Below are 20688 nucleotides of genomic sequence, written 5' to 3' on the forward strand. Positions count from 1 at the left end.
ATTTCCTCACCCAGCACCCACGTTTTGGAGCCACTTCTGGGACCCACCCTTTTCTTTAAGAAGAACTTTTTCACCTATATATTTTACTTTTCATAATAACCTCACTTATGGACTTTTTTGGAAATTGTTTCATATGGACTTTTTTACTGGATCACCTATATTGATTTAGTTATACACATATATAATTTTTTGACTTACTATAAATCTCCTAATTTATTGATATAGTATAGCTGGTTTTCAGATCACTTTATTACAATTTTTAAGAGTCACATCATACACCTCTATTTAATTGAATTATATTTTTTATTCACTTGGGAATTTTATAGATCTATTAATTATTTATATGGTAGCACTAATTTTACTTATTTTTCCATTCCATTTTATATGTATATCTAATCAGCACTAGTCACTTTGATCTGCACCATATCACTTACAATTCTATTTGTATTATTGCTATTTATATTATTGTGTGTTTTTATATTTATTACTTATTTATTGGTCTAGTGCAATTGCCCATATTTATTTGGCTTCTAACAGCAACACACTTTGTCTATTGACCGATCTACAATTTTTGGCAGCGCCGATTTACCCTACTTCTTTATAACATTTGAATATAGCCTTTATACTATATTTTTGGGGTAGGCTGCAGCCAACCTTTCAGCTTCATCCACTTGCGCGGAATCTTTTACATATCACAAAACAAAAATCTTGGCTACGCCCATGAGCCGTCCTCAGCTGTTTTATAACCCCCTCTCTGCTATAGGTATTCAAGTTGTTTCTGTCTAGTCAGGAGTAAAGACCTAGGCTCCCTGCTGGGATCTTTTGGTCCTAGCAATTTTTGCTTTTTTCTCCTTCCATGCATCTTTATGCTTTTTCTCCTGGGAGATCTACAGTCAACTGCCAGGCTGGGCAATGGGCTGGATAATCTAGATCCTGTGGTCTCCCCAGTTGCGTGCGTACACGCTAGGTCGGGCGCGACATGGCCTCAACGGATGGAGGTTGACCCGCGAGTTAAATGTTTTGCGGGGTCACATACGACCGGGATCTTCCTTCTCCCGGATATAGGGACTGTTAGCTCACATAGCGAGCTGCTGGGTCCGAAGACACGGTGCTCCTCCAGATGGTAGTCATGACTCCTTGGGGGTCCCTCTCTCTGCTAGCAGAGTGTGGGAGGGGGGGTCCATAGCGGTGCCAAAACCTTTTTGTTGCTGCGGGGTCTCCCTTATTCTATGGAGCCTCAGGGTCACATGTCCCCCACTGACCCCCCTCATGGAGGTGCCCGGTCCCTTGGAACCCCTGCTCCCCATTGATGTTCTAACGGCAGTCCTGCTTCTTGGCCTTTTGGCTAAGATCAAGTGTAGTATCTGTTCTTATCAGTTGGTATGGAACCTGATGGTTAGTATCGGTGGGGGCCGAAATGAACCAGGGCGCTCGGGGGACTGGGAAGTAAGCCACATCAGAGAAAGCCGGATGGGTCCATTGCCTTCTGATTTGAATGGGTCCGCCCCCATCAGTTTGAAGGGAGCGAGAAAACCAGCTTGTCCGACTGGTTAGTACTGCTCCTGGATGTGATTGGTAAGGAATGGCGGATGGCGGTGGGAGGGCCTTTCCTCCTGGGTTGAATCTGGCCTTGCAAAAGGCTTGTCCCCAGTTGAAGGCAGGCTCACCCTAAGCTGTCCAACGTTCTGATGCCTCCTGATGTGATAGGGCTACACTGGGTCTGGCCTTGGGCCGAGATAGAAAAAGCCGTGGTGTACGTGCCCCTGGGGTGGCAGCCCAGGGGTGCCTTAATTCTCACTGGTGAGGGGCAGCTCGCCTTGAGTTTTTTGGCACCTTGGTCACTGCACCATACACACTTTTTCCGCACCTGCCTCTTGGGCAAGGCCTTTTGGCTTCGACCAGAGGAACTTTTATTCCGGCCGGAAGGCCTGCCTTTGTATTTTCACATTGGCACTAATTCACCTCTCCACTTCCCCTTCCCCACCTTTTGTTTGTGTGTGCTTTTTCTTTGTAGTTTGTCACTTTACTATCACCTTTTTTCATTGCACGACTTGTAGGGTGTGGGTCCTCGGGCCCAGCCTTGAGTCTTGGGAGGGGGTGGATATGGCCTTTTGGCTTAGTTCGCCCTCTCTCATGGGGTCTCCCTTCGGGGGAGCCCCACCTAGTACTTGGGGTGGGCTGTTTCGGCAGTCCCCCTGGAGAACGGGGTCCGTCTGGTTTCGGCCAGACAGACCATAAGTACCTTATATCCCTGTCAGGAGTCTTGCGCCCCGGGGGATCGAGGTTAGGGTCCAACCTCTTCGGAGGGAAGACCATCTTTCGCACACCCTGTGCACTTTTTGTGTTCTCACGTTTGCGTGTGTGCACTTTTTTATGCACCGGGTGTAAGTCTTTTGAGTGTGTTTCACACGCCACGGGCTTTAGAAAAAAAAAAAAAAACGGCAGTCCTGCAGTCCTTGTTATCCCGGGTGGAAGTGGCATGTGGGCAAAGGCCTAACAGGAAGCATCCTCCGCCTTCTCTTTCTGAGTTTGTCTCTTCTGAGTCTGGTGCTGCCGTGGACATGGCCCCTCCAGTGGGACTATCACGCTCCCTGATCCATCCGATGTGGATGACTCCTCTATGGTCTCAGCAGCATATGAGCAAATGCTGGTGAACGCACTTGTTACTCCAGTGCGTGAGACTTTAAAAATGGAGGATGTAGCTATGGACGTGGCTGTCTCTTATGGTACACACAAAACGCCCCGTACAGCTAATTTTAAAAGATTCGCCTATAAGAGGTGGAGGCAACCAAAGCAACCCTTTGTGGTCCCCAAACGTTTTGCAGTACGTTACCCTTTTGAGGAATCACTTTTAAAAAAGTGGACTAGTCCACTGGTGTTAGACCCTCCTGTTTCCAGGTTGAATAAAGCAACCATGATCCCAGTAGAGGATTCCCCGTCTACTAAAGACCCGGCTGATAGGAAAGTGGAGTTGATGGCACGTAGTATGTTCACTATGGCAGCTTCCGCATTGCGACCGGTCCTGACCTCTGCCCTTGTGTCTCAGACCCTAACTTAATGGGCCAAACTTTTGCGCCAACGTCTGGAACGAGCAGGTTCCCTCTGCTTACGTCAATCTGGTGGACCAGTTGATCCTGGAGCTGCAGTTTATTTGTGATGATCTTTGGATGCGGCTCCCGTTCTGTCCAAGCTCTCCGTTTCAGCGGTAGTTATTAGGCGTGTACTGTGGTTTAAGAACTGGTCTGCAGACCAAGTCTTCAAGAAAGCTCTCATCGACCTGCCCTTTCAAGGCGATCCCCTGCTTGGGGCTACTCTGGATGACATCATTAAGGGTCTCACGGGGAGGTTCCAAGCAACCTTCGTCTGGTAAGCCTACAGCTGTCTTCTCCGGACCCTCAGACAAGACCCCTTCAGCATGAAGGTCTGCTCTCACCCATATTTGGGGTGGGGGGGGGACATATTCGCTGGTTTCCAGCCTCGTGGACCTCCTTCGTGAGCGTCAAGGGGATCAACTAAATTTACCTTTTGGGGTACCAAAAATGGGGGGTAGAGTTCGTCCGTTTCAAGGTTTTTAGGCCCCGAGTCTTGTGCGGATATGATTCCTGCAATGGTTCGGGGTGACGTCCGAACTACCCAAGGTCCCCCCTATGCCCGTCCAGGAAATTTAATTACCTGGGTCTGACTCTTTATCGTTGACCAGGGTGGTCCTTCTTCTTATCAAACTTCGGGAACCACAGGCCGTGATTCGCCGGCTGCTGTCACACAGTCTTCTCTCCCGACTTGCATACAAGTTCTGGGCCTGATGGTGTCCACCTTCAAGGCAGTTCCAATTGCACAGACCTGAATGCAGCTCCTTCAGCAGAGTCGGCCCAACAGGAAAATACCGAGGTTCGTGGCAAGGTCATGGGTTCCTCTAGTAGACGCCGCAATTGTCCTTGTGCCACTGTGGGGCCAATACCTTCCTCTTCTTGAGCTCCTTCCGCTGTTCCTGCGAAGGATTGAGGGCGACGGTCTGCTGGTCATTCGGGGGGGCCATAAACATCCCTCGGGGGCTATCTCTTAGGACCAGCTGTCTCAAGGGCTGAGCTTCCATTCTGCTTTACAGTCGCTGGTTTTGAGGGCTTGGCCAGGTACTGATGGATAGAGGTTTGTCTTGATCAGTGATCTCACTACTATGTTAAAAGCGAGGAAGTTGACTTCTAGCAAGATATACCATCGTACATGGTGTTGCCTTATGAGGAGTTTGTGTGATCTCCATTAGTAATTGTAAATGGATGGATGTAAATATAAATTTCTCTTACGTCCTCCGACAGTCGCCGCCCACTCATACAGTCTTCACCAATGGGGTATTGACTTCCTCTCCACAGGAGCTCCTGTGGAGAGGAAGTCAATACCCCATTGGTGAAGACTGTATGAGTGGGCGGCGACTGTCGGAGGACTCAGAGAAAGGAATTTTACGGTAAGATTTTACAAAAATTCTGTTTTTTCAAGATATTGAGTATTGATTTCAAACACATAGATGAATATAATGGTAGAACGTTAAGCTGTGTGAACCAGTCGGATCAGTAGTATTAATCCAATTTAACAAGTCCGTTTGAAATGCCAGCCTGCGATTTACACTTAAACACATAAAAGGATAAGTCTGTTTGAAGGGGGAGCTGTTTGCTACCCGGTAGGTGGCCTGCTATTTACACATACTGATATGCAAAATAGTATCACTCTCTTAAATTCAGCCTCCATATCAAAGATATCCATATCTCATTAAGATATGCAATGAAGACGGACCATCTGTTGAGGGTTGGAAAATGTGCCCCGGATATGACCTTGCATATCTTCAATTTCAGAGCAAATCAACATATATAATTAAATTCTCCCTCCAACAGAGAGGTGGGGTTAGCAAGGGGCTGAATTATGCTAAGCTAGGCGAGGAGGAAGTTGTCCAATCCTGAACGAGATACGCCCAGAGGGAGGAGCAGGGCAGGATAGCTGAACCAATCAGAATAGCCCTATACAAGTCTATGGGATAGAGGAGTATATTATTCCAAGGTGAGCAGTGAGGAAGTAGGAACCATGGACCTGAGAAGGGGACCCCATATCATCTTAAACCACTGGTAAATATCAGGACACCTCCTAGCACTTAAAATGTATACATGTTTGTAGTGTTTGTTGTCTGTCTTGCGGGGCATATCATAATAATTTGAATCCCATGCGCTATATGTGTTCAGTTCAACTTTGAATATTGTCCTTTTTGTATGTACTAGAGATAAAATTGTTGTGAATTAATTTAGGCTTTAAGACTACTTATCAATAAATTCATATTGCTGTTTTGAAGCTGTTACTCATGGTCAAAGAACTCTCCTTTAACCCGAATATTGTCTGAGGTAAATTAAATCTCATATCTTCCGGCTAACATAATTAAATACTTTGTCTGGTCAACGCTTCATGATCGCCAATTATGTTAGCTGGAAGATATAAGATTTAATTTACCTCAGACAATATTCGGGTTAAAGGAGAGTTCTTTGACCACGAGTAACCGCTTCAAAACAGCAATATGAATTTATTGATAAGTAGTCTTGAAGCCTAAATTAATTCACAACAATTTTATCTCTAGTACATACAAAAAGGACAATATTCAAAGTTTAACTGAACACATATAGCGCATGGGATTTAAATTATTATGATATGCCCCGCAAGACAGACAACAAATACTACAAACATGTATACATTTTAAGTGCTAGGGGGTGTCCTGATATTTACCAGTGGTTTAAGATGATATGGGGTCCCCTTCTCAGGTCCATGGCTCCTACTTCCTCTATGCTCACCTTGGAATAATATAATAATATAATATACGACCACTTTAAATATGCCACATTCTGAACTGATCTCAATGTACCCTGAGCTGTAGACATAGTAATTATTAGCAGGGGTTCCCTGAAGTCCGAAAGTTTTTTTCAGATGTTCCTCCATGTTTAAAAGGTTGAGAAAGTCTGGACCTCGGGATACAACCCTAGCCAAAAGAACTTAGAGATAATTAGTTACCCAGGTCATATTCTAAAGATGAGTGAACTGATATGAAATTTTAACAATTCAACTAATTCAGATATGGTTCATTCAGTTGAATATGTAGATGCAGCTCAGTCTAGGCAATCAGAATTCATGAATTGCACAATTTTTTTCAGAGATGAGATTTTACTGATCAGAATATAACAAAATTAATATATATAGCCAATAGGCTATAGTACGTTTGGGGGTTAAAAAAAGCTGTGGGCAGGAGAAAAACCCAAAACCTAGAACTGTGTGAAGGTAAAGTGTGTGTGTGTGTGTGTGTGTGTGTGTGTGTGTGTGTAGGAAAAGGTACAGTGCCTTTGCAAAGGGGAAATATACTGCCCTTACCTGCACTCCTTATTGCCCTGCGGCTGTCGCAGAAATCAACTGTGTCAGCAACCCAAGGGAGCAGTGTCATCACTTCCATGGTCATGTGACAGTGCTTTGGGTATAATGATTGCATACCTGGCCTGAGCACTGTCAAAGTGGAAGAGGGCACATCCCCCAACCAATGTTCCCTCTAATTTTCTAATTTTATACTGTGCTGAGCAAATAAAAAAGTTTCTGAGCGCAAACCTTTAGACTGAGCAATTTCATCAAAAATCTTATATTGTCACAATCAATGCAGAGTGCCCACAGCATTGCCCCCGATCAATGCAGAGTGCCCACAGCATTGCCCCAATCAATGCAGAGTGCCCACAGCATTGCCCCCAATCAATGCAGAGTGCCCACAGCATTGCCCCCAATCAATGCAGAGTGCCCACATCATTGCCCCCAATCAATGCAGAGTGCCCACAGCATTGCCCCCAATCAATGCAGAGTGCCCACAGCATTGCCCCCAATCAATGCAGAGATGCCAGCGTCCCCCCCCCCCGGGAGACCCGTGCACTTACCTCACGGCAGCTTCTCTTCAGTCCCCACGTCTCCTCAGTCCTCCCGCCTTCTCCTCGGCCAATGGCATGGGGTTTGCCTTTTGGCCAATCAGGAAGCGGGAGGACTCGCTCCCTGATTGGCCAGGAGGAGGATCCGTGTGACAATAGCGAGTTTTCATTCGCTATTGTCACACAATGGGCGGGCTCGGGGCGCACTGCTCTGCTCCCCGGCCGCCACAGTAAAACCGCGGCCCGGTTACCTTCACGTCGCCTGCGACTGCGCGGTCTGAATTTGTGCTTCGCGGGACCTTCAATTAGACTGCGCGTCCGCGCATGCGCACAGCTTAAAGGGAACATTGCCCCCAACCCAATACCCAGAAGTGCTATGTTTTCTTATCGTCTGTGGAGGTGCAAGGAGTTGTGAGGGAGTGCAGGTAAGGAAAGTAGAAGGGACTGTGCATGTGTTTTTTTTTTGTTTTTTTACAGACACTGTCTCTCTGTCTTGCATGGGGAAGCTGACGGTATCTTTTTAATCAAAACTCTTTCTAAAAGAAACATGGAGGCTGACATTGCTGACTACTATTTTGCAAGTGCCTGGCTGTCATACTGAGCCTCTGAATTTACTGCTGATTAGGACTTCTGACCCTACTGAGCCACAAACTCTGTGATTCAGAAAATACTGAGTCCAGTGGGTAAGTATGGCTGCCTCCTTGTTTCTCTTAGGAAAAGAGATAATTTCCTGGTATTGAAAATAAAAAAGAATATACCTGGCCCCATCATGCAGGTGGCTTCAGCAACCTATCCGCAAGCTTTGCATTGTCTAATGAATAGCAGAGCTGTTTACAGCAATGCAAACAGCAACCAGCAGAAAGCCACTCCAGACAGAAATAGAAGGCCAAATGTAAAGGTAACGGTCAGTTTATGCAGTGATTATTTATCACCTAAATGCTGCCTACACATTTACTGTTGCTTCTTGAAAAAATTCACTGTTCAATGGTATCTTCATTCTCAGAATGTGCATCAGAATTCAGTAACCTCAGTGAGCTTTGGAGTTTGGCTTGCTGTCTCTAGCACAGTGTGGCCCATGGAAGATCCTGGTCTAACAGCTGGATTAGAGCCCTGCCTATAAGTTATGGATGCATAGCCCAGCGATATTCTCAAAAATGAAATGAAAGTCTATTCCTGCCAGTGAATGAGTTTTTCACATCACAGGATGATAATTAGACTGGTTCAAAATTGTAGTCAGACGTGATCAAACCAGAAGAGTTTACAATAAGATGTTTATAGAAGATGTTAGAATGATTGTTGCATGTGCGTGATCAGTTAGAAGGTGGTAAAATCTGCTGACATCTGCTTGTTTATGTCTGCCATTGTGTTTAGTACTGAGCAGAATAGAAACTGTTTAATCAGCATGTAAATTACTATTTCTGTTCTTTTATTGATACCTTATACCCAGAATAACTGTCAGACAATATATGGGGGGAGGTGTTTGAGCAAGCCATGCAAGGTATCCACAAAGAAACTATAGAATACTAGTAGCAGAGGAGAGCCAATGGAAATATTCTATGTTGCATACTTTCTGCAATGGAAGCTTCTGTATTTTGTTTTGATTCTTCTAGAGAAAAACGTTGGTTGGATGAACAGCAGAAGGCAGTGGATGCCCTCACAGCCAAGCTACAGGAGCTGAACAATCAGGCATCTAACATTTCCCAAAGCAGGTATTTAAATATATATATGTTTTTGAAGCTAGAATAACTGTATTTATTTCATTTCACCTTTAACAGGTTATTTTGCAATTTATTTAGGGACTTATTGTAGGTAGATGCATTAATAGATACGTTTCGTGACTTTGGATTTGATCCATCCACTTAATGTTAAATAATAGGAGTAGCTGCCTAGTCCATAAATTACATTACTCGGCTAGAAGCCTCTGTGTTTAGCTATAAAAATGATCTAGAAGGTCCATACAAAAACGACAATTAAACAGATGTCAGGTTCAGCAGGGACTGGCCGAACTTTGATCCATGTATGGGCAGGCTGATTGTACCCAAGTTGATCCATCCTGCCTGTTGGATTTTTGTCACGTGATAATCATTGTGTTTTGCCAGCCTGGAAGGCTCCCCGCGCTATCACCCCCCACTCCGCCAGCAGAACACAATAGTGCTCTGGGCACAGTCAGTGTTGATGGGGGAATCGAGCAATTTCCTTTCCTTCCACCCATGGTGGAAGGAAAGAAAATCTAATCCTCTATGGACTACCTAAAGCATTTCAGAGACCCACTATCCAATTCAAAACTCCTTTGGAAGGTTGAATGTAATTGGTATTGCAGGAAGCAAGGAGTGAGAAAGTTTTAAGCAAAGACTTCAGGTTGCTGGCATACTTTAAAATATAGATTAAGATAAACTGTGCAAACTTTCTGACTTCAATACAATTGCATTATTTAAATGGTTACTTGTTGCTTGATTTTGTTTTAAAGAGGAAGTCTACATAAAACTGACTAAACAAGGGTGTACTCATTGGCTTTATCAGCCATCTTCAGGGCTCCTTTTTCAGCCTCCTCCCAAACCATGACATAGCTAACTTGCTTTTATGCTAAGGTATTACGACATGGGCAGTGCTGTGTTCTCATTATATTAAAGCGGAGTTCCGGCCTCAAAATTGACATATGGATAGTTACGATTTTTTTTTTTGTTTACTTACCTTGTTATTGAAGAAAATAAACTCACCTTTCTTCCACTTCCTCCCTCTGCGGCCGCGGCCCACGCCGTCACTTCCTCCTTGCATTGATTCCAGGGAGCTGAACGTCATCGCTCCCAGGAATCAATGCGCCTGCACCGGCCCCGCTCGTCAGTTCTGGTGCGGGCGCCTCATTCCCTGCTAAAAAGCTTCTGGGCATGCCCAGAAGCTGTGGAGGGCTGACGCGCCCGCACTGGAAGTGACGAGCACGGCCGGTGCAGGCGCATTCTGGGAGAAGAGGACGCGCTGGCTTCAGCTGCCCACATCCGAGATGGCAGCGCTGGAGAAGAAATTTTCAAGGTAAGTATTTCTTCTAAAAGGTAAGTGTGACCCGGGACAGTACAGAGGCTATCCATTGTGGAATGCACTAGCCCTGACTGTCCCTGGGGTATTTTTAGCTAAATTTCACCCCTGAGGCCGGAACTCTGCTTTAATATGCTGAATTCGACAGGTATAGTGGTATCACTGTGTAAAAACAAGAGAAAGTGTGAATCCTAGTCACAATGGTTTAATGACCCGACCTTGGCCCTAGGTTCAAGCTACCTGGATAAAAAAAGCTGAGTTAAATTCTAGAGCAGTGAACTGTCGGGTGATAAAAAGAAGCATATAAAGAAAGAAACCATGCAGCTCATTCTATGAACATTTTTTCGAGTGGGATTCTTTCCAGAAAGCAATCATTCTTTATGAAAGTATTAGAATTAGGGATGCACCGAAATGAAATTCTTGGCCGAAGCCGAATAATAATGAAATGTTTGGCCGAAGGCCGAATACCGAACGCGGTGTTTCGCATTTTTTCCATTTATTTTGCCAATTTTTTGTCCTCTCTCTTGTCCTCTCGTGTCTCTCTCTCTCTCTTGTCCTCTCACTCTCTCTCTCTCGTCCTCTCATGTCTCTCTCTCTCTTGTCCTCTCATGTCTCTCTCTCTATCTCTCTTGTCCTCTCATGTCTCTCTCCCTAAATGTTACTGTAGGGAATGGGATTCAGTGCACACTGCAGCCTTGTACCATAGGGTTAATGTTAGTGACACTGTAGGGATTGGGAAGGATGCTGGGAATGGAAATCAGGAAGCATGCAGGCAGCCTTGTAAATTTTAATTGCAGATACAGGGCACTGGGCAGGTCAGGGTTAATGTGGTAACATCAATTACTCAGTGACAGTCAGTCAGTGTCAGTGTAGACTCGATCAGATTATACAGTGACAGGCAGTCTTTCATAGTGGTAGTAGTAGGAGGCTGGAGGTGGACTAGTAGGAGCCTGGAAAGGAGCACAGCCGCATACATACATTACTCACTCGTGCACTGCAGCCCGCCCCACACATTCAGTGAGTCTTACTCTCCTCCCTAGTTTTTTCAAAGGCACATTCAGGAAGCCAATCACGCCGTGAGTAGCGGCACAGCGGAACCAATCAGGTGTGCAGACACGCGTGATTGGTTCGCTGTGCAGCTAATCACGGCGTGATTGGCTTCCTGAATGTGCCATTGAAAAAACTAGGGAGGAGAGTAAGACTCACTGAATGTGTGGGGCGGGCTGCAGTGCACGAGTGAGTAATGTATGTATGCTCACCGCTGAAGTGTCCCGGCTTCCCCTGCCTAACACGGAAGTCTGTGAGTCCTCCTGTCCTCCTCCGAGTCCCTTCCCCCTGTAAATATCGTGACCTCGGCGATATGAATATCGCCTACGGCCACAGAACGATAGTCGATATCATATCGACTATCGTTCAGCCCTATTGTTCGGCACAAAATTATTCGGCCTTTTGACTTATTCGGCCGAACACCGAAAGTGCTATTTTTTCTATTTTCGGCCGAATGATGTTCGGCCGCCGAATATTCGGTGCATCCCTAATTAGAATCGATGATTAAAATAGCCAATAATATTCCTGGGAGAATAGAAGGGAGAATCTGGTTGCTGTGGGCAAGACATTGTCAAAGCTTTAGTTACAATAGGGCCTGAAAATCAAATTTAAAAATGTGTTTTTACTAATATTCTTGATTTTATCTATACTCTCGGTCAAGTGTACACGAGAAGCTAAAAACAAAGCTTCAGAAAGTAGGATCCTACAGGGATGAATTATTCACTGCACTTCAAGACTTTTTATCTGAAAACTTCCCTCTTCTAGAGGAACAGGATAACAAGGTCAAGAGAAAAAAGGTAACTTTTACTCTATGTTCACTTTTTGTCACAATGTAAAAATTTAAAGCTGCTCTTCAGTCATTTTTTCATCTTTCCATCTATTAAATCTTCTGCCCTGGTTGTTTTAACTTTGGATTGTAAAACATTTTTTTTCTGCCAGTAAATACCTTATACAGCCCACTTCCTCTTACTTGTCTGGTCATTAGCCTAGGCTAATGACATCATGCACAGCTCTCTCTCTAACTCTTATGAGAGTTTGCCAGCATTGGAGGGAGGGATTAGTCATAGGAAAACCAAGGAAAGTTGGAGGGGGCTTCATGAGGGGGGAGATAACAGTATTCATCAAGAGAGGAGAAATATGCAGGCAAGCAGTGGTGTGGGTGTGTCTCTCTATGTATATATGTGTGTGTGTGTGTGTGTGTGTGTGCCTGTGTAAATCCAGGAAGTGAACAGCCAGCAGCTTCAGCTGCCCACAGTTAAAATGGCTGCAGCCAGACTCGGTAGAGGGAGATTTCTGCAGCATATTTTCCAAGTACAGAATCACAGTACATATAAAATATTATGCAAAATGATTGGAGGGAAGCATCAGAATGGCAAAAATGTTTTTATTAAAAATTATGTGAGCAGACTGCAGTTCCTCTTTAAGTTAACCACTTCCCGCGAATCGACGTAGTCCTACGTCGGCTGCAAGAAGTGGTTGTACCAGGGTGATGCCTGCAGCTAGAAGCATTATCCTGGTACCATTTTTTAGAGCCAGCGGTTGGCTTTCGGGTGGTAATGGCCGATGCTGCTCGGGAACCGCTCAGTCGTTACCCTATCGAGCGGGAGGGGTCTTTTAGACCCCCGATCCCTCCATAAAGAGTACCTGTCACTGCCTATTGCTGTCACAAGGGATGTTTACATTGCTTGTAACAGCAATAAAAGTGATCAGATTTTTTAAAAACCTGTGCTAAAATTAAATAGAATAAATAGGGAACATTTTTTTTTTTTCAAAGCGCCCCTGTCGCCGTGAGCTTGCGCACAAAAGAAAATGTATATGGAAGTCGCGCCCGCAAATGAAAGTGCTGTTCAAACCACACGTGAGGTATCGCCGTGATCGCCAGAGCGGAATCAATAATTCAAAAAAAGAGCTACTCTGTATCTCTAAACTGGTAACCATTAAACAATTTTAAAGCATCGCCTATGGGGATTTTTATAGACCGTAGTTTGTCGCCATTCCGCGGGTGTGGACAATTTTAAACTGTAACATGTTAGGTATTTATTTACTCGGCGTGACATCATCTTTCATAATATACAAAAAAAATGGGCTAACTTTACTGTTTAGTTTTTTAAAATGCAGCAAAATATATTTTTCCCCAAAAAATGGCGTTTGAAAGACCACTGCGCAAATACAGCGTGACAAAAAATATTGCAACGACCGCCATTTTATTCTCCAGAGTCTTTGCTAAAAAAAATATATATATATAATGTTTGGGGGACCCAAGTAATTTTCTAGCTAAAAATACAGATTTTAACTTGTAAACAACATGTCAGAAATGAGCTCGGTCCAGAAGAGCCCAATTGAAGCTTCGTCAATTAATATTGTATTGGGCTTAGTTTACATGAGTGGAAAAGGGTAGTAAAATTCTCCAATCACCCACACAAAAAGAAACACTGCAGCTGTTCAGGTCTGTTTCACATTGATCTGATGCTTCCCTCTGCAGAAAAATTACCTCGGCATGTTAGGGAGGTTGTGCCATTTGCCAAGCACGCCTGCTAAAGTCATAAGCATGTGCCAACTGCACAAAATTGCTGCACGGTATTGCAATGCAAAATCCCCCTTGGTATCGGGAAAAACAAAAACATCCAGGAGGTGGAAGAATCCCCTCCTGAGCACCTGCAAACTGCCACTCAAGCACCTCTGAATAATGATTTAGCGCCAATCCCTTTTCCGAGGTGTAAACTTGCTATCAGTGTAAACAAGGCCTTATGCAGCTAGACAGCATAAGCAGTAGTAATTGATATTTTAATAGTTCCATCTCCTGCAGGCTGTTAGCACAGGCTATTTTAACCATTGCGACAACAAAGGACTGTTAAGAACTAGCTACATTTCAGTAATAAATGCCAAACTTCTACTGGTCTTTAAAGCACACCTGTACTTTGTTTTAATAGTCAACATAAGCTGGAAATGTACATTTGGCTTTAGAAAGGTAATGGTAAGATATGGCATTGGAATGCATCTCCTGTCATACCGGAGGAAAATTTTTTCTATTGCCTATTAGCATCTGAAAAGTGCCCTATTAATTCTGTATCCTAGGAAGCCTCACTCTGTAAACTCCATTTTAGTTCCCTTAGTAAATGTTCTCTGTCCGTTTTACATAGTTACATAGGGGTTTATTTACTAAAAGCAAATCCGCTGTGCAGTACAAATGCACTTGGAAGTGCAGTCACTGTAGATCTAAGGGGGACATGCAGGAAAAATAAAAAACAGCATTTTTGCTTGCACATGATTGGATGAAAGAAATCAGCAGTGCTTCTCATTTCAAATCTTCCCCACAGATCTACAGTGCCTGTACTTCCAAGTGTACTTGTAGTGCACAGTGTATTTGCCTTTAGCAAATCAACCTCATAGTCTGGTTAAAAAAAGTCCATCTAGTTTAACCAATAAAAGGGGAAAAAAAACTGCTGCTCTCTGTCCTCTGAACCCTATTGCTTTTAGTAGAACAAAATGATCCTGTTGCTAAACATGAAGCTAGTTCTAAATCCAAATAAAGAAGGCCTGCACGCCTGTAGAAAGTTTTATACCTGGTTCTATGATCTGTCCCCACATGCACTTCCATAAAATGCTTTAATAAAATCCATAAAATAGTTTCACAAGGGAATTGTAATTACTGCTATTTTAAATCTTTGATTATCATAAATTATCAATAAATAAATGAACTGTGTATTAGCAGTGTATCAATTAATAAGTTGCTCTTAAAGCAGTCTTAAACCGCCAAAAAAAAAAGAAAAAATTGGGCTCCCCTGCAGGTTTAATTCAAAATGTACTAGTATAAACTGCATACTAGCACATTATGACAGATTTACACGGACACGGAGCCCTCCGGCGCAGCACTGTAATGGCTCCCTGGCGCTTCTATCTTTTCCCAGTCTTCCGGGTTCGTGGACTTAAGCTGTATGAATGGCTGGGATCGCAATGACGTCACTTCCATGCATGTGCGCAGAAGCCCCAGCACAGAGCTCTGAAGGTAAAACACGGGTATGCTGTCCCTTCAGAGCGCATGCGCCAGTGACATCACCGGCTCCATGCAGTGTGAATCTGTCCTAAACAGTGCAAGTTTAGAAGATGTTCACTGTACCTACAGGCAAGCCTTATTATAGGCTTACCTGTAAGTACAGAAAAATAATTGTCTGGTCGTGGATGTCTAAATGCAGGTGGCCATCATCCCAAGTTAGATACCGAAAAAAATTCCCCTAGGGTTGTGGGATTATAAGGGCGACCTGAACATCCAAGTAATAGTATAACAGAATAAAAAATATATAATTTTTATTATGAAAACATATTGAAATAATGTCATATCAAGAGATATGTATGTGTACAATAAACAAGTCATGATTAAAATAATGATCACGGCTAGCAGAAATAAGTCAAAGATGAAGTGACTACGTGAATACATGTATTCCAGAAGAGACCAAAGGCGTTTCAAGTGTGCCCTTCTTCAGGGTTGGCTGGAACAACTTGTTCATATCTAAACATTTATAAAGAAAATATACACCATAAAATCACTATATACTCAAATAATAAACAATTATAGAGAAAATACTGTCAGATAGTATACACACCACAGAGGTCACTTTCTATTGACTAGAAGCTGTGAAGAAACATGAAGAGATACCAGAAGAGGCGGGGAGCAAGAGTGTGTGAGTGTGTGTGAGTGTGTGTGTGTGTGTGTGTGTTCTTTGGTAATGGTGATACTTCACCATATAGGTGGTGTGTAGCGCCGGCTTGATCCCACAAGGATCCGGGAAAGAGGCCAACACTGGATCTCTGGGGTAAGAAAGGTAGAATATACCATGAAAATGCATCTTTATAAAAAGTTGATGAAAATAGTTGTAAGGAATCATGTAGTTTAGTTAGTACTTGCTCTTTGTAATAGTAAATAGATCCCCACACGACTAGAGGATATAGATAGCTCCTGCTATTGGGGGACACTGACACCTCCCTAAAAGCAGTCATGTCCACTATTAAGGATTTCGGGTGATTCTCTGGGCTCACAATTAACTGGTCCAAATCTGCCCTCCTGCCATTGGATCAAGGTATACAACCTCAAATGAGAACCTTTTGTCCGGTACCTGTAGTAACTTCCTTCAAATACCTTAGAGTAGTAATATCACCACTACTGTTAGAATTCTGCCTTTTGAACATTCTCCTGGCACTGGTGAAATTCAGAGATAAGGTCAGGATATGGAATAAAATGTGGCTCTCTGTTGCCGGAAGAGCGAATTTGATAAAAATGATTTTAATGCCACAGTTATTATATCACCATCACAACTCTCCGGTAGTGATTCCATTGGAAATATTTTGAGGTATTAACTCTATTTTTAGGAGTTTACTATGGAAAGGAGTTGCAGCCAGGATCAAATTGGAACAGCTGCAGAAGCCCAAGGATATGGGGGGGTTGGCTCTTCTGAACCCGTGGTTAAATTATGTAGCGTCTCAACTCCAACATATGGTGGGAGGCTTAGCTGGGACACCCTATAACTCCACAATAACTATAATGCTACAATTTAGTGGAACACCCATGCTAGAGGAGGGACTGGAAGCACAACTTTTTTCCAAACCCAATAAACAATACCCAACATATAGACTCCTTCAAAAGATATGGGATAAAGCCAAACAGCTGCAAAAGTACTCGGATACACTAGTTACAGTCCGATTTGGGACAATCATGTCTACCCTGAACTTATTAAATTACAGCATGCGGCCAGGTGGTGCACCCTGGGAGTGACACATCTCAAACATATTTTTGACAATGGTGTATTATTATCTTTTACACAATTACTGACTAGATTTGGTATTCCCACAAACATGTTATTCTACTATATACAGCTGAAGTACTCTATATTGGCCCAGAAATCACTAGAGAACATAGAGCTCCACCAAAGGCTTTATATCTGTTACGTCACCCTTTTGGGAGTATACCTGTAGAAGTTTCCTAGTTTGGCCTGCGATAAATGGGAAAAAGATGTAGGTGAAATACCAGGGGAACAATGAGAAGAGGCCCTAGAAACTATTCGTTTATGTTCACTAAATGTCTCATGAGTGTCAGCTATATATACACTTCTTAGGGTTCACTGTACCCCGCTCAGGTTCCATTCTATGGGTTTACGTCCAGAAGGGACATGCAACAGGTGTAAAAGGGATGTGAGTGATTTGATCCATCTGCTGTGGAGATGTCTAAAACTTCGCTGCTATTGGAGGACAGTAGTCGCTACAATTAATACAGCACTACAGATATTGGTTCCAATGGAACCTAAACCTTGTGTGTTAGACATACTTGACACTGTTACTCAGGATACATTTTTGAGAGAAGCAGCAGCAAGAGCCTTATTCTAGGCCCGTAGACTTATACACTGGATCTCACCTGACCCTCCCACATCTAAAATATGGCTTGACTAGATGGCCAATATATTGCTCTTTGAAAAACATATATACTTGCATAGGGACACCCCATGTAAATTCGAAAAGGCTTCAACAGATTTAGTAATGGAAAGATTAATCTTCTGAACTTTACATTTGCTGGGGATATTCACAATTTGGTAGAATGGTTAGCATTGTTCATTCCCCCTTTTTTTTTTTTTTCCATCTCCTTATTGTTTTTCTGTTCATGCTTTGGGCTACGGACGGCTCTGGAGGGGGAACGTTGGTGGGGAGGTGGGTAACTTTGGCATATCTACTGTGTTACTTGTTATCTGTTACCTGTTATGTATTAAATGATGATCTTTGTAATACATTGATTGCACTAGCTACTTGTGACTGAAGGTGACCTCTCATTAAAAATTCTTACTTAATTAAAAAAAAAAAGTGTACTTTACCTTCACTTTAATAGCATTGCAACATTTCACAATCTAATCCTTTCTCAATCGAGTGCTACTCTTTAATGGGCAAAGTGACAGTCTCTTCAATTAAAAGACTAGAAAAGATAATGTAAAGGAAAGTTATTAATGTTGCGGCACTGAAATTTTAGCAAGACTCAAGACATACCTATCTTTTCTGGGAATTAATGATTTCATAGCTCACTGGACTGCCTTTGATTCCTAGGTTTTTTTTTTTTGGTTTTTTTTGACAGAACAAAACTGATCTCTGTTCTCATTCATTCACAAGCATGTCATAAGAGAGATTACATATTTTACCTAATTAGGTGAAATATAGTAAACATAATGTAACTTGCATTTCCTATCTATCTTTAGGGTACAGCTGAATCACCACCTGTGGAATGGATACCATTAGCTGACATTTTAGAGGTAAATCTCTATTAAATTGTACATAAAGTGTCTTTTTGATATGATCATCCCGGGGAGACCCGTAGTGAGTGTTATAATTGTATTTCAAGGGATTTAAACACTTTGTGATTCAGTGTATATGGTTACCTACTTCCACTTTAAATACTGTAATACAAACCTAATAATATTTAAAGTATACCTAAAGGCAGATCTTTTTTTTTTTTTTTAGTTTTGGATAGAGTGGAGAGGGATTAGAACACCTGTCAGCTTTTTTTTTTTTTTTTTGCTGTCTGTGCCTTCGTTTAGGAGATCCAATCTCTATTTGTCCTGTTTACCATTATCATTAAAAGTGAAAGTACAGGAAAATCCCCAGCGTTGTCCCCAGAAAATAGAGACTCTAGGTATGCTGACCTGGGGGTCCTCAAAATAGTCCCTTAATTTGAAATGATTTCCTTTTACTTCCTGTTTGGCTATGGGACAGGAATTGAAGGGAAATCTCCCTTCAATGCATTTTTATGGGATGCTGATGGCGAAAAAAAACCTGACAGGTAACCCTCTTTTTTACTCTACCCAAAATGGGGGAAAAAAAGGTTTTGCCTATAATTCTTCCTTAAACATAATTTTGTTCTTTTTGTCTTTTCTATTTGACATGAACAGACAAATTTAAAAATATTACTTTTTTCTTGCCAGCAATCCAGATGCTTATCAGATGTGGGGTGAGCTATACAGAATGAGTTTAATGATAAGAAAGATGCAAGAATGTTGTTTATTTCCTGCCAAATTCACTATGACATCTTCATACAGACATTTACTCCCAAGCAATAGTCCTCCAGACTCCAAGCTATTGTCTTAAGTGATCGTACAGTGATTGTATTTTGTGAAACATTTGGTTCCTCTCAATGGCTACAAGCTTAGGTCACTGTGACATTGACTGAGATAAGAGAGTGACACGTCAATTTATATTGATACATTGGAGACTTGTTATTGTAGATTTCTGATTTACGCAGTATCTCCAATCAAATAGAATAATGACTTCCAAAGGAAAGTATTTTTATGGTTCTATAATTTATAGCCATTTCTCTCTCCCAGTCTTTAGTTTTACTATTTTGTTTAGCTATCTGAGAAAGGTTCACAAGTGCATAAAATTTGTATACAAATCTCAGTAAAATGTTTATTTAGTTTAGTTATAGCGTTCTTAATTTACATGAAAAATACAGTTTAGAATATATTTGACCCTTTCGCTTGCAAGAGCCATTTTTGCATTTTTTTTTCCACACATGCTTAAAAAGTCCCTCCCCTATGTGATGATTTTTTGGTGACTGGTTCTCTTAAATCATGTTACCAAAATTAATGTAATGCAAAGCAGATTGCATTGATTTTGCATTGCAATACATTCTTTCTCAGCCATTTTGGCCAGGGATGCTGAGAGGCGGACCCGGAAGTGACGTCAAACACGTCGATTTCCGGGTCAGCAACAAGGAGGAGAGGAGAGCAGGCCTGGAGGGGTGGATACCGTCAGTGCCGGGACAAGGTCACCCAGCGCCCAGGGCAAAGATGCCAAACTGCGCCCCCCCTTTCCTTAGGGTTAGGGTCAGGGAGCCCCTATCCATGCAATAAACTATTGCCCCCAGGGCAGCCACCCCTCCTGTCCACCTCTTGTCCCGGCCCTGGATGCCGTTATCAGGGGGTGTGTGGAAGCAATCAGGTGGTAGTACAGCCGTCTAAATGCTTCCTCCTGACAGGCAGGAGTCTGCATCAAACGGACCTGGTAGCAAAGGGGTTTTAGAATTGGACAGACTCCAGCAGTGCTAAGCAACTATTTAGAAAGGTCTGCAGCCCCAAATCCCTGGCCCCACCTACTTTAACCTCTTGTATATTCCTATAAGCCAGTAATGCTACCTGTAATAGTAATGGTTACTTCACCATTCAGTTTGTACCACCATGCACTGTTAAATTAAGTAAGCCAAAAAGGCCCTTTCACACTGATCAGTTTTTAATGCGCTTTTGGTCTTTAAAAAGTGGAACAAAAATGCATGAAAAATGTATCCCTTTAAATCAGTGGTAGGCAGCTTTTGAGTGATGAAGATCTTCCTGAACAACATAAAGGAGATCAAAGATAATTGGGATTCGGTGCCCTTTTTTATCTTTAAGAAATTTACTTAGGAAAATATAATAAAAGAAATGTCCCTGTAAAAATATAAACTTAGCCTACCTTAAAAGCGGACAGTGTCAGTCAGCAGAGCAGCAGTAGACATGTCAGTAGGGTAGAGGTTAGTGTAGATAGGGCAGTGAACAGTGTCAGTATTGTTTTAAATAGTTTTTTACAATTTTTGAGCAACCCTGTTGGGGGGGGCTTTTGTGAAATATCAGGATTCTAAACAGACCCCTGATGTCTCACTTTTGAGAAAGAAGATTGAGAACAC

The 20688-nt window shown here is 42.7% G+C and overlaps 1 protein-coding gene across 1 annotated transcript in view; it reads left to right on the forward strand.

Moving 5' to 3' along the window:
• The window catches only part of CENPK (centromere protein K), a 153125-nt gene that overhangs the window by 116474 nt on the left and 15963 nt on the right, over nt 1-20688 (forward strand). The window contains exons 8-10 of the mRNA XM_082269108.1: nt 8537-8635; nt 11665-11800; nt 18233-18286. Of these exons, the coding sequence (XP_082125234.1) occupies nt 8537-8635; nt 11665-11800; nt 18233-18286 (289 nt within the window). The remainder of the gene's footprint in view (nt 1-8536; nt 8636-11664; nt 11801-18232; nt 18287-20688) is intronic.

Source organism: Pelophylax lessonae (genome assembly GCF_965119305.1).
Source record: "Pelophylax lessonae genome assembly, chromosome: 1".
Classification (NCBI taxonomy): Eukaryota; Metazoa; Chordata; class Amphibia; order Anura; family Ranidae; genus Pelophylax; species Pelophylax lessonae.